The sequence below is a fragment of the Mus caroli genome, unplaced genomic scaffold, assembly GCF_978045245.1.
Source record: "Mus caroli unplaced genomic scaffold, Mus_caroli_1 scaffold_2, whole genome shotgun sequence".
NCBI lineage: Eukaryota > Metazoa > Chordata > Mammalia > Rodentia > Muridae > Mus > Mus caroli.
In genome coordinates this window covers 94,630,240-94,644,042 of record NW_028227257.1, presented here as the reverse complement: position 1 = coordinate 94,644,042, position 13,803 = coordinate 94,630,240, and the positions used below count along the sequence as shown (strand labels likewise).

At 34.7% G+C, this 13,803-nt stretch overlaps 1 protein-coding gene across 1 annotated transcript; it reads left to right on the top strand.

The window, feature by feature from the left end:
• The first annotated feature begins 8,424 nt into the window (after nt 1–8,424).
• LOC110290220 (olfactory receptor 9G19-like) lies at nt 8,425–9,360 on the top strand. Its single transcript, XM_021156712.3, has one exon. The coding sequence runs from the start codon at nt 8,425–8,427 to the stop codon at nt 9,358–9,360; it is 936 nt and encodes a 311-aa protein (XP_021012371.1).
• Nucleotides 9,361–13,803: the final 4,443 nt, after the last annotated feature.

Below are 13,803 nucleotides of genomic sequence, written 5' to 3'. Positions count from 1 at the left end.
CCTTTTGGGTATATGCCCAGGAGTGGTAAGACTCAGCTGGGTCTTGAGTTTGTGTTATTCCCTGTTTTCTGAAAAACCATTAAATTGATATCCCGACTAGTTGTACAAGTTTGCAATCCCACCAGCAATGGAATAATATGGCTCTTTCTTCACATTCTTGACAGCATGCACTTTAGCTTGAGTTTTTGATACTAGCCATTTTGATCAGTATAAGGTGAAATCTCAGGGTTATTTGATTTGCATTTCCCTGATGACTAAGGATGATGTTATTTCCTTAACTCTATATTTTCACACTTCTATAAGTGCTCCTTGGCCATTTTAGATTGCTCTGTGGAGAATTCTCTGTTTAGCTCTGTTCCCCATTTTTAAAATTGGGTTACGTAGTCTGTTGGGGTCTAAATTCTTGAGTTCTTTTATATTTTAGATATTATCTCTCTGCTGGATGTAGGGTTAGTGAAGATATTTTCCCATTCTGTAGAATAGCATTTTGTCCTACTGATAGTGTCCTTTGTCTTACAGAAACTTTTTAGCTTCACAAGGTCCTTTATCAGTTGTTGAAATTAAGGCCTGAGCCCTTGGTGTTCTGTTCAGGAAATTGTCTCCTATACCAACACATTCAAAGCTATTCCCCAGTTTCTGTTCTATGAGATGTATCCAGTTTTATGTTGAGGTCCTTGATCTACTTGAACTTGAGTTTTGTGCAGTATGGTAAATATGGATCTATTTTCATTTTTCCATATGCAGATATTCATCTTTTCTACATGCTGACAGCATAATTTACATACGATGTCTTTTTCCCCACATAGTATAGTTTTCATTGCTTTGTCAAAAATCAAGTATTCACAGGTGAGTGGGTATATTTCTCAGTCTTTGCTTCTATTACATTGGTTAACCTGATTGCTTTTGAACCAATACCACGCTGTTTTTCATCATGATTGCTCTTTAGTACAGTTTGAGCTCAGGAATGGTGATTCCTCCAAAAGTTCTTTTATTTTTCAGGATTGTTTTGACTATGCTGGGATTTTAGTTTTTCCATATGAAATTGAGAATTGGTCTTTCAAGGTAAAATTGTGTTGGAATTTTAATGGGAATTGCATTAAAATTGTAAATTGCTTTTCATAAGATGGCCATTGTCACTTTGATAATTATACTGATCCATGAGCATGGAAGAACTTTCCATCTACTGATATCTCCAATTTATTACTTCAGGTATTTAAAGTTCTTGTTATACAGATCTTTCACTTGCTTGGTTAGAGTCACACCAAAATATTTTATATTATTTGTGGCTATTTTGAAGAGTATTTTTCCCTAATTTAATTCTTGGTCCATTTATCATTTGTACAAAGTAGGGGTACTGATTTGTTTGAGTTAATTTTATATCTAGCTGCTTGACTGAAATTGTTTATCTGCTTTCAGAGTTTTCTGATAGAATTTTTGGATTTGCTTATGAATATTATCATATCATCTGCAGATTGTGATACTTTAACTTTTCCCTTTCTAATTTGTATCTCTTTGATCTCCTTTAGTTGACTTATTGCTCTGGATAGAACTTCAAGTACTATATTCAAGCACTATATATAGAGAGAATGAACATCCTTGTCCTGTCCATGATCTTAATTGGATTGCTTTAATTTTCTCTTCGCTTAATTTGAAGTTGGTTATTGGCTTTCCGTATATTGCTTTTGATTATATTTAGGTATGCACCTCATATCCCAGATCTTTCCAAGTCTTTTAATATGAAAGGGTGCTGGATTTTGTTGAAGGCTTTTCAGCATCTGATGGGATGATCATTGTTTTTTTTTTGTTGTTGTTGTTGTTTTGTTTTTTTGGTTTTTTTGTTTTTTTTTTTTTACTTCTCAGTTTTATATTGTGAATTATGTGGATGGATTTTCCTATACAGAACCTTCCCTGCATTCCTGGGATGAAGCCTACTTGATCCTGGTGAATGATGTTTTTTTTTTATGTGAACTTGGATTCCATTTGTGAACTTTTTATTGAGTAGTAGTTTTGCATTGATGTTCATAAGTTAAATTGGTCTGAAGTTCTCTTTCTTTGTTGAGCCTTTGTGTGATTTAGGTATCAGGGTCACTGAGGCCTCATACAATGATTCAGGTAGTGTTTCTTCTGTTTTTATTTTGTGCAATAGTTTGAAGAGTATTGGTATTAGCTCTTCTTTGAAAGCCTTGTAGAATTTGACAAGGTTCTTGTTTAGAGGAGGGCCTGGGAGGCTTTATCTGACTGTTTCTATTTCCTTAGGAGTTACGGGACTGTTTATATAGTTTATCTGATCATCATTTAACTTTGGTGATTGGTATCTGTATAGAAAGTACTTCATTTCATTTAGATTTTCCAGTTTTATGGAGTATAGGATTTTGAAGTAAGACCTAATGATTTTTTTAAAAATTTCCTTATTGTATATTATGTCTCCTTACCAAAGCTTTTTACAAAGGTGTAGACCAGGTTGAAATATAACATAGTTTCTTAGAGAGCTTTGTGTCTGTAGTGCATAGTGACTAGAACAAAGCCATTATGGTTTGACAAAAGAGAAGAAGAAGTATAAGTGGAATTTGTCCATATTCCTTTGTCCAGAATAGTCATATGAACCCATATTTCAAAACTGTGTGAGAAATTTACAGGTTTTTTTTTTGTATGCCCAGCATGCAAATGGACTTAGCCAGCATCATTAGATAGAAACCAATTTTCTAAAATTAGGTGCATTAATCAGTTTTTTCTTTATTTCTTCTTAATGAAAGGAAAGGCTGCTCATATAGACACTTATCCAGGTCTGACCACTTGGGATTGGATTACCTTCAAGAAGCAAGTACCTGGAGAAATTGATTCTTTCTCTCTCAGAAGACATTGATTACCTGTAGCTCTGTCTGAGATGGGACCTATCTATGTTCAAATGCCAACTGCTGTACCCATTATTGACACAGGAGGAGACTGACAGGGAGATGGTGTGGGAATGATATGAATTAGTACTTATATATGAATTCTCTAAAGGATTAAATTAAAATTTAAAAAGAAGCAAACAATTTGCTTTAAGGGTTTCTTCCACTAGTGCTGTTATTTGTACTTATGAATTAGGATTCATAACAGTTCTCTTTCTCATTCTCTGTCTCTCTCTCTTTCTCACACACATACACACAAACATGTTTTCCTGTCATCATTGATATTAATTTTATATGGACTAGAATAATTTCTATTCTTTTTTAGCATAACATATAGATAGTATTTCTGTGGTTTCTTTGTAAAATTAATATATATTTGATATTTTTATTTACTGACATTTTTGTACATATATAAATTATAATGGTCACCTACCTGTCCCATCCTCTTTTGCCTCCCTCCTAACCATACCAACCCTTTTTTCCCTAGAGTTTCTCATCATACTGTCATTTCTTTGGTTTTTGGTTTTGGTCTACTTAATTTAACCTTTGGAAAATGAGGAACTCACCAGTGGATACACCGCTGAAGACAGTGACTCTAGCTAGTTTTTCTCCACTTCAATTTCATGAATTAACTCATAGTATAAAAAGCTTTGCTTTTAAAATAATGAGTACTTTTAATTACTTGATTGATCTCTATTTCCTCAATTTGTTCTGGAAATTCAACTGAGCACTGTTATTGGTCACTTGGCACCAGAATAGCACATGGAGATCTTTTCTTTAGCAATGTTTCCCAAAGGGATACACAAGCTTATATGATCTCCTAGAAATATTGTCAATGGAAAGAGAGATTGTATGAGAAAACTGTTATATTTTGAGTTGTTGCAGGCATTTCTGAATTCCAGTTTGAATAAAGATGAAGTGACAGTTTATGTTCATGCAAGTAAGTATTACATCTAATAAGCAAAAGTAAATAGACCATAAATTATGATACAGTCAAGGGATATAATGATTCTTAATGTAAGCAATCCACAGTAGAATTCTACTTCATAAATACAATGAGGTTTCCTAGCTGTGATTATACATAATGGAAAGATGAAGTCTCTTCACATAGCTCCCAGTTAGGCTTTAAAATTTTTTTTTGGTGAAATCAATGGTTTGATCAGTTCCTGGTATATGTTTTTATTATTGTAGGTTTTATGTAGTTATGGCTGGCCTACTATGACCAGTAAAGACCATTTTGTAGTTAAATTAGAAATATTATGAGTTAAAATTTTCATGATTGTAGAAATGTTTCTTTTTTACTGGTAAGCAATGTATGAATAAGTTTCTTCCTTAAGAGTAGGAGTGCACATTTACACACACACACACACACACACACACACACACACACACACACACATACACAAACACTTTTGAAAACAAATTCAGTGACACTTGTATATAAGCATAGGTTGGAGCCATCCACTGGAGCATGAGGATGTATTAGGGCCTTCTTCCTCAAAAATCAAATGTTTCTCTCTCTAAAATTATCCATTATCAATGGCTTCTTGGTGTAGGGGACTGGATATCATCTACCCAATCTATACAATGATTTTTGCTGGCTTATTCGTATAAAGTTTGGATTTAGGTAATGACCACTGCTGTGAATTCATGAATGCAACAGCCATGCCATGTCTAAAAATTGAAATTTCATGCCACTACTCATCCATAGGTTCTTAAGTTCTTTATGCTCTCCATAAAGCCTTGGTATTGTGGTGATGTAGATGTCTGTTTAGGACTGGGCATTAAGCCTGTTATTCTTGGTTCTTTAGGCAGTTATACAACTCTCCACTGTCTGGTATCCACAGCAAAGTCAAGTTTCTCTGACTATGATTGATTGCACCTTAGATCAATGATTATAAGCATAAATATTTACATAAAAATTCAAAGGCATGACCATTTAGCAAGATAACAATAGCAGGTTTGCAATAATAACCTCTGTAGTGATAAACTTCTAACCTGGATTGCAGTATGAGACATGCAATTCCATCTTATGAAGCAAGACTTAAATACAATCAGAACAGTGTTTTCTATCCTAAAATAACAATGCTCTTATGGTACCAGTGATATCTCAACATTCAGGGTCAGTCTCTGGGTAAAACTATTGATTTATTTTCTCCTTCAATAGCATATATAACACCTTTTGACACCATCAAAGCTACTTACTTAGAAGGGAACTTCTGGATCAGTTTGAAATTTTTTTCTTAGATATTCTCTTCATTTATATTTCAAATGTTATCCCCAAAGCCCCCTATACCTCCCCCTCTGCCCTGCTCCCCAACCCACCTACTCCTGCTTCCTGGCCCTGGCATTCCCCTGTACTGGGGCATATGAAATTCTTTTTGCTATGTTTGAAACTGTTTCAGTGTTTTCAGCAATAGGCTCTTACTATGTGGTTATGGTAGCTAATAAGGGGCACGGACAATAGACAGTGATGATTTAGAGATCATTCGGGACTCCCTAACTAAAAACTTATATAGGAAGACATTGAATGTCTTGAACTATGATTTCTTTTTAATAACCCAGGTTTCTGGAAATGACAGTGTCTATCCATGCAAGGTAATTTAACTCAAATCCTTTTTGTTGTTGTTGTTAAAAGATAAATTTTAAAATTAGATTACTAACTAGTAACAAGTAACTTACAGAAACTACTAATTTGTGAGCACTGGCTGTCCTTGAACTCATTCTGTAGATCAGGCTGGCCTCAAACTCAGAAATCCACCCGCTTCTGCATCCCAAGTGCTGGGATTAAAGGTGTGTGCCACTACTGCCTGGCAAGAGTTAATTCTTTAACCTTTGGTCTTGTCATTCATTTTGGTTTACTCGTGTTATTCTTCATTTATTTGCTTTACGATGGGTTGTGTAGTAGTAGGTTCGGATATGACATTTCATACTTCCTTCTTTGGCTCAGTGTCCTTCTTTACATTGATTTCTCCTATACTCTCAAAGCCTCCCTGCTTAAAACTTTCTTCACACAGGATTCCATCTTACGGCTTTTGTTTTACCTATACCTACTAACACTCTTCCCTTAACATATCCCCAAGTCTCATTTCTAGTTTCTTGTCTATCACTTTTGCAAAAAATGAAAGTGATTTGAAGCTAGAAAGAACGTACAACATTGGTTTTGTAACCTTGAGATACTTTTCCAGTATTTTACCTGAAAGTTTCATATTATGTTTTTCCATTTGTATGCTACATTTTCTTATCAATGCATCTTCAATGAGAATTTAGGACTACTCCACTTTATGGGTATAGTGAACTGAGTTTTTATTTAAGATAGGTTCTTACTCTGCAGGCAATGTGGTCTAGCTCTTAGATTGTCCTCAAACTTCTGCTTCAGGCTTCCAAGTGCTTGGAGTACATTCATGAGCCACTATGCACTACTTAACTTTAAATTATATTCTAAGATGCAGTTAGAATAATGTAAGAGAAAATGAAATAGTTTAAAGTTATAAAGAGAAATTGACTCATTCATTCAAGCTAGTGTTCTCATGTAGACCACAGGATTCCTAAACAACCCATCCATGTAAGGAAGAGCAATGCACAATTCAGATCATTCACTAGATTTTATCTGCTATTTTTACTTTATTGATAAAATTGAATATGCTCTGGATCACTCACCTTGCATATTTACTTGATTTATCCCACTCTAAAGTTCCTCTCTATTTCTTACTGACTGTCCCCTTAACTTAGTTATGTGCAATGTCTCTTGTTTCCTGTGCTGTTATCATTATAAATATAATTTATGTTTATAAAAAGCCTTGAAGGGTTCTCCCTGAGTTTTCTTAAATATGTTAATACTTTGGGGGCTTTACATTTAAGTATTTTTCACCAAGGATTTATTTGTGTACAGGGTGAGTTTTGGAGGTCAAGATTTAATACTATGCATGTGATGTTTTCAGCACCACTAATTAAAGAGGCTATTCTTCTTCCAGTGGATATTTGTGGTTATAATGGGGATAATGTGCTGCAGATTAGTTTTCTATACAGGTCTTAATTTATCTCTGGAATCTAGAATCTTTTTTGTGCTATTGCAAACAATATTGAATACCACTAGAAAATAGAGAAATAAAAACAAAAGTCTTCATGGTATATAATTTTACCTTAGTTAAAAAGGCTAATATAAGATGTTTTAGTTGACTTAATATGTAACAAGTACCAGTACAATTGTGAAGTAAAATTAGTGTCATACACTGTTGTTAGGAATGTAATAGTATTTATATTCCAGAGAATAATAAGGAAAATCATCAAAAAACTCTAAAGGAATATATCTTAAGATCCAATATTTTTTCTCCTGTGTGTATACCCACAAAAACTAAAATCTTACATGCCCACAGTTACTCTGGTACTATTCACTGTTACAAAGATATGAAATTTTATTCAGCCATAAAAGATGGAGTCCTATGATTTTCACAGAGCAGAACTGGAAAGCCTTAGAGTAATTGAAATAAGCCAAGAACAGTGGATAGACACTGAAGGTATACAGTCATAAGAGAAAATCATTAAAAAGTCATCTTGAATGAAAAATAGTGACTATTTGAGTTCATGTAGGAGAGTTGAAGAGAATAAACTTGCATTTGGATAGTTCACATTATGTGTTATTTTTGAAATATCATATTGTATGGTATCCTAATAATATGCATAATTAATAAACATGCCTAATGAAATAAAGCCAAAATGAAATATTAAAAAAGAAAATATTTGCTAAAAGGGCTCAAAATGAATCTAGTTAGTTTGATAAAGAAAAGTTAAACATCACTTTCCAGAAAAATCAAAACTCTTATCAATAAATCTTATTTTAATTAAATTAGTCTTTATTTTTGTACTGTCTTAACAAAGTCTAATAAATGGTTCTCTAGTAAACTGTTCTTTGAGAGTCAGTCTTACTTCCTTGGAATAGCCAAGCCTAAGGCACTATGCATTTTAGAGTGTACAGTTAATCTTACTACACTATATCTGCCAGTATTTGTGTGTAGTTTATAGCATCCATGAAAAGTAGTTAATAATTATAGTGTAGAAATATGAAAAAAGCCATTTAAAATCTTTTATTTTTGCTTTTGTAGACTTAAAGAAAACTAAATAGCATTTTTCCAGATTTCACCATCAGTTATTTTAATTTCTGAGGTCATTTACGGAGTACTTTTATCTATTTCTGAAATTATCAGTGTCTTAAAATATCCAAACTAAAGAATAAAAGATTTTAACTATGAACAGAACACACAAGTTTATAAAGATAGAGACACTGGGTTGAAAATGTAAATGATTTGCACTATTATCTATTTAGTAACTGGCATTTCTGGGCAACACGTGGATACTTTGTCATTTGTAACAATGAGACCAATTTAGTATTTTTATATTTCATAATAAGTTATGTTTATGGATCAGTGTTTTTCCTTTCTAGCATGTAGAATGACAAATAATGGAGAAAATATTTAGTGAAAAATTTCAACTGTAATTTAATATTTTCACAGAAAGACCATAAATACCCAAAATCATGGATGAGGAAAATGTTACTGCAGTGACAGAGTTTATTCTTTTAGGATTCACAGAAGACGCAGTGTTACAGCAAGTACTCTTTTTCATCTTCCTTACCATTTACATCATCAGTCTGCTAGGGAATGTTACTCTGATTTCTCTCATCTGTGCTGATTCACGACTCCATACACCTATGTATTTCTTCATTGGAAACCTGTCATTCCTGGATCTCTGGTATTCTTCTGTCTATGCCCCCAAAATCCTGATCACATGCATCACTGAAGACAAAAGCATCTCCTTTGCTGGTTGCCTGGCTCAGTTCTTCTTCTCTGCTGGGCTGGCCTACAGTGAATGCTACCTACTGGCTGCCATGGCTTATGATCATTATGTGGCCATCTCCAACCCCTTGCTTTACTCCCAGGCTATGTCCCAAAGGTTATGTGCCAGTCTTGTTGCAGCATCCTACCTTGGTGGCTTTGCAAACTCCACCATTATCACCAGTGAAACATTTACCCTGAGCTTCTGTCGAGACAATATCATTGATGACTTCTTCTGTGACCTGCCTCCTCTTGTGAAGTTGGCGTGTGATGTGAAAGAGAGCTACCAGGCTGTGCTCTATTTCATATTGGCTTCTAATGTCATCACTCCCACTGTGCTTATTTTGGCCTCCTACCTCTTCATCATTGTAGCCATTCTGAAGATCCGTTCTACCCAGGGCCGCCTCAAGGCCTTCTCTACATGTGGTTCCCACCTGACAGCTGTCACTTTGTACTATGGTTCAATCCTCTTTATTTACTCCCGGCCAAGCACAAGTTATGCCCTGGAGAGGGACAAAGTGGTGTCAGTGTTCTATACTGTAGTGATTCCAATGCTTAACCCTATGATCTACAGCTTTCGAAATAAAGATGTCAAGGATGCATTGAGGAAAATGTTAGACACAGTCAAGTTGTCATGAAGGAAAAAAAAAACAGGCAAAGCAATTTAAAAATGTTGATCTTCATGCAATTGTTCTTAGTTGTTATTATCAGAAATAAGTATATTAGGGATGTAAAGGTAATCTCTCATTGTGCATACAGAGGTCTGGGTTTTCTATTTGTTAAACTGTATTTCTTGAGACAATAAGATTCTATTAACTTTTATGTAAAATTAAAACAATTCTCTTCCCCACACAATAGCCTATCATTTTCAAGTTTTAAATTTTTCATATTTTAATAATTATTCAAATGCATGTATAGAATAAATTGTCATATTTAACAATTTAATGGCACAAATATATTTGTGTTTGTTTGTTTGTTTAACCTGTGTGTGTGTGTATGTGTGTTAGTGTCAGCGGCACAAAAAATGTCAAGGTGTGCAGATGGAGGTCAGAGTACAAACTCTGTTTTTATCTTTTATGAAATAGGTTTTCTCTGTTGTTCATTGCTGTGTAAAACAGACTGTAAGTGTGCAGTGTATTTCCAGCATCTAACTTTATTATAGGAACAGAAATATATAGAACATATACTTAATTGTATGTGAGATTTGAGAATTTAAATTCAGATCCTATTTACTTACCCAATTTTCTGCCTAACCTTATTTACTATTTAATTATCACACGAAGTATTGGGTGTTTTATTATTACATTTTCTATCAAAATTTGTTTTTCCTTGATTCTTTTTTCCCCTGTCTGTATCTTGACATCAAGAATAGTGTTGGGGTTTGGTGTCTAGGCTGGAATGAATCCAAAGGTTGGGCAGTCTCTGGATAGCCTTTTGTTCAATCTCTGCTCCATTTTTTGACCCTGAATTTCCTTTAATCAGGAACAATACCTGGTTAAAATTTTTGAGATTGGTGGGTGGCCCCATCCCTCAACTGAGGGCCATGTCTATCTGCTGGAGCTGGTCTCTTCAGGTTCTATTTCCACACTGTTAGTCATTTTAGCTAAAGTCATTCCCATTGGATCCTGGGAGCCTCTCACATCACTGGCATCTGGGACTTTCCATTGGTTACCCCGGTGGTTTGCATGTAGAAAAATGCAAATTGATCCTTTTTTTTTTTTTTTTTTTTTTTTTTTTTTTTGTTTTTCGAGACAGGGTTTCTCTGTATAGCTCTGGCTGTCCTGGAACTCACTTTGTAGACCAGGCTGGCCTCGAACTCAGAAATCCGCCTGCCTCTGCCTCCCGAGTGCTGGGATTAAAGGCGTGCGCCACCATGCCCGGCTAATTGATCCATTTTTAATCTCCTTGAACAAAGTTCAAATCCAAGTAGATCAAGAACCCTCACACAAAATCAGATATGACAGAATCTAACACTGAATCAAACAGAAGAGAAAGTGGGAAAGAACCTCAAGTACATTGACACACGGGAAAATTTCCTGAACAGAATATCAATGGCTCAGGCTCTAAGATAAACAATTGACAAATGGGACCTCATGAAAGTGAAAAATTTCTGTAAGATAAAGTACACTGGTCTTTGTAACTAGAAAAGAACTTAAGAAGTTAGAATCCAGAAAATCAAGTAACCCAATTAAAAATGGGGAACAGAGTTAAACAGAGAATTCTCAACTAGGGAATCTCAAATGGCTGATAAGCCCCTAAAGAAATCTTCAACATCCTTAGTAATCAGGGAAATGAAAATTAAAATGACCCTGAGATTCCACCTCACACCAATCAGACTGGCTAAGATCAAAAAGTCAGCGGTCTGCAACCCTATAGGAGGAACAACAATACGAACTAACCAGTACAACCCAGAGCTATGTCTCTAGTTGCATATGTAGCAGAAGATGGCCTAGTTGGCCATCAATGGGAGGAGAGGCTCTTGGTCTTGTGAAGTTAATATGCCCCAGTACAAGGAAATGCCAGGGCCAGGAAGCAGGAGTAGTTGAGTTGGGGAGCAGGGCGAGAGGAGGGTATAGGGGGCTTTGGTGGTAGCATTTGAAATTTAAATGAAGAAAAAATAATATATATATATAACCTCAAGTGACAGCAGATGCTGGGAAGGATGTGGAGAAAGAGGAAAACTCCTCCATTGTTGGTGGGATTGCAAGTTGGAACAACCATTTTGGAAATCAATCTGGTTATTCCTCAGAAAATTTGAAATGGTTCTACTTGAAGACTATGCTACACAATTACTGTGTATATTCCCAAAAAAGGTTCCACTATATCACAAGGATATGTATGCCACTATGTTCATAGAAGCCTTATTTATAATAGCCAGAAGCTGGAAACAACCCAGATGTCCCTCAATGGAAGAATGAATACAGAAAATGTGATACATTTACATGATGGAATACTACTCAGCTATTAAAAATGAAGGCACCATGAATTTTGCAGACAAGTGGATGTAACTAGAAAATATCTTCTTGAGTGACGTAAACTAGACCCTAAAGGACATTCCTGGTTTGTACTCACTGATAAGTGGATATTAGCCCAAAAGCTCAGAATATGCATGGTACAACTCACAGGCTTTCTGTTCTACACTGTGGTCATCACAGTGCTCTGATCTATTGCCTGAGAAACAATGGTGGCAAAAATGCCTTCAGAAATGAAACAAAGACAATACATCCATAAGCATGGACATTATTCCTCCTTCTAGGGCTTTGATTATATTTTCTAAATCATTTAATCATAGACATGCTTGTACATTTATCAATTTCACTTAAATTCAGCAAGTGATCCTCTGAAAATGAACTGTTGAACAAATGATTTTTAATTATCATTATTCCCCTGTTGTGTGATATAAAACACTTAATGTGCCTGTTATAGCACTTGAGTGTTTGGTGTTTTTCTAGTTTGTACCTTAAAAATCATTTCATTGGCTATTTATGAATTTTATATGGGGTAAGTTACAGCATTTCAATGATTAAGTTTGATTTTAAAAATTCTAAGCCATGCTACTGTCTGAAGATTTAGAAAGGTGAGATTTACAGATTTGTGAACAAGATTTTATAATTGCATTTGTATAGGTATTACCTATAATACTTGATAAATCACCAATGGAGTATGTACAAATAATCTTATAAACCATACTACATTTACATACTTGTAACATTAGTCAAAATATTTGAGTTTCTCTAAATTTTTGGAAAAACATGAATCCTTTTGGTTGTATGTTACTCTAACCAGTGTGTTATCTTATAGGGAGGAATGGTACTTCATAGAAGCCTCACACAGATCACACATTAACATTACACAAATCAGCAGGAAATAGTGACTTTAGGCAAAATGAAACAAATAAATCAATAGTAGCAAAGTTTACAGGTAGGGTCCATTGCTCTTTCTTTTTGTACCTATCCTGATCTATCCAGATATTGCCTTTTCTCTGTGCTCTTTGTTGTAAGCCAGTATCTTTACCATTATCAATCTCTGCAAAAGTTTTTTTATGATGGTGCAAGATATCTCAGTGGTTTAAATACATTGCCAAACCTGTAAGAACTATGTTTGGCTCTGAGCCTAATTCCTTATAACCTCATATGCTCAATAACTCAACTCTTTTGTGGCCAAAACCAGATAGAATACCCCTATGCTGGTGTGTTTTTCAAGGTCCTGCTGAGATCCTTTCTGTATTTAATTTACATTAATAGGTCAATATGTATGTTATTTACTGGGATTGGGGGGCAGTGGAGAAAAATCACTTTAGGTGCTATCTTAGAGTTGTGTGGGAAACTCCTTTGGGGCAATTTCTCTGCAGTACATTTAGACTTAATCTAAATATACTTTAAGATCAATTAAATAACACTATGATCTCAAAACCAGTACATTTAAGCAGAAAATTTTAATTAAGAAAGAAATAATATTAATACATGGCTGATTTAGGAATAAGTATTTTCAATATCCTTTGCATAAATGGAAGTGAGGGTTTGCACATAAGAGACTCCTTTATCAGAGATTAAACTTGTATATTATTTGGGAATTTCATGCATTCACTCACTGCATTTTAAAATCAAATGTACCTCTACTTTCTCCTCTTTCATTCTTCCCCTACATACCACCCATCATACCACTTTTCCTTATCCTATTCATGACCTCCATATGTGTGTTTTAAAGTTGCAGAATCTACTTAGTATTGCTTGTATGTGAGTGTAGGCCCTTCTACTGAAGTATAGTATCTTTTTAGTGGCTGTATCCCTGAAGATAACATATTCTTTCTCCCCTAGAAGTTATCGTTCTCAACAGCTTCTCAGCTAATGGTGAGACTTCATGATTATATCCTCTATGTATGCTGGAGTTTTGGCTGGCAACAATTAGTAAAATGAATATATTTTAAGATTATTAAAATTAAAAATTTAGCAAGTAGCTATAGATACCACATTGGGTATATGTTAGCTTCCAGTTTCTTATCCTTTCCTTTGCAGTGATGTTTGTTGACACATAGAGACATGTTGCCCCCTCTCTTTCTTTAAAATAAAATTTAACATCCC

Coding starts and splice junctions, on each gene's coding strand:
- LOC110290220 (XM_021156712.3), top strand. CDS start 8,425: ATGGATGAGGAAAATGTTACTGCAGTGACAGAGTTTATTCTTTTAGGA.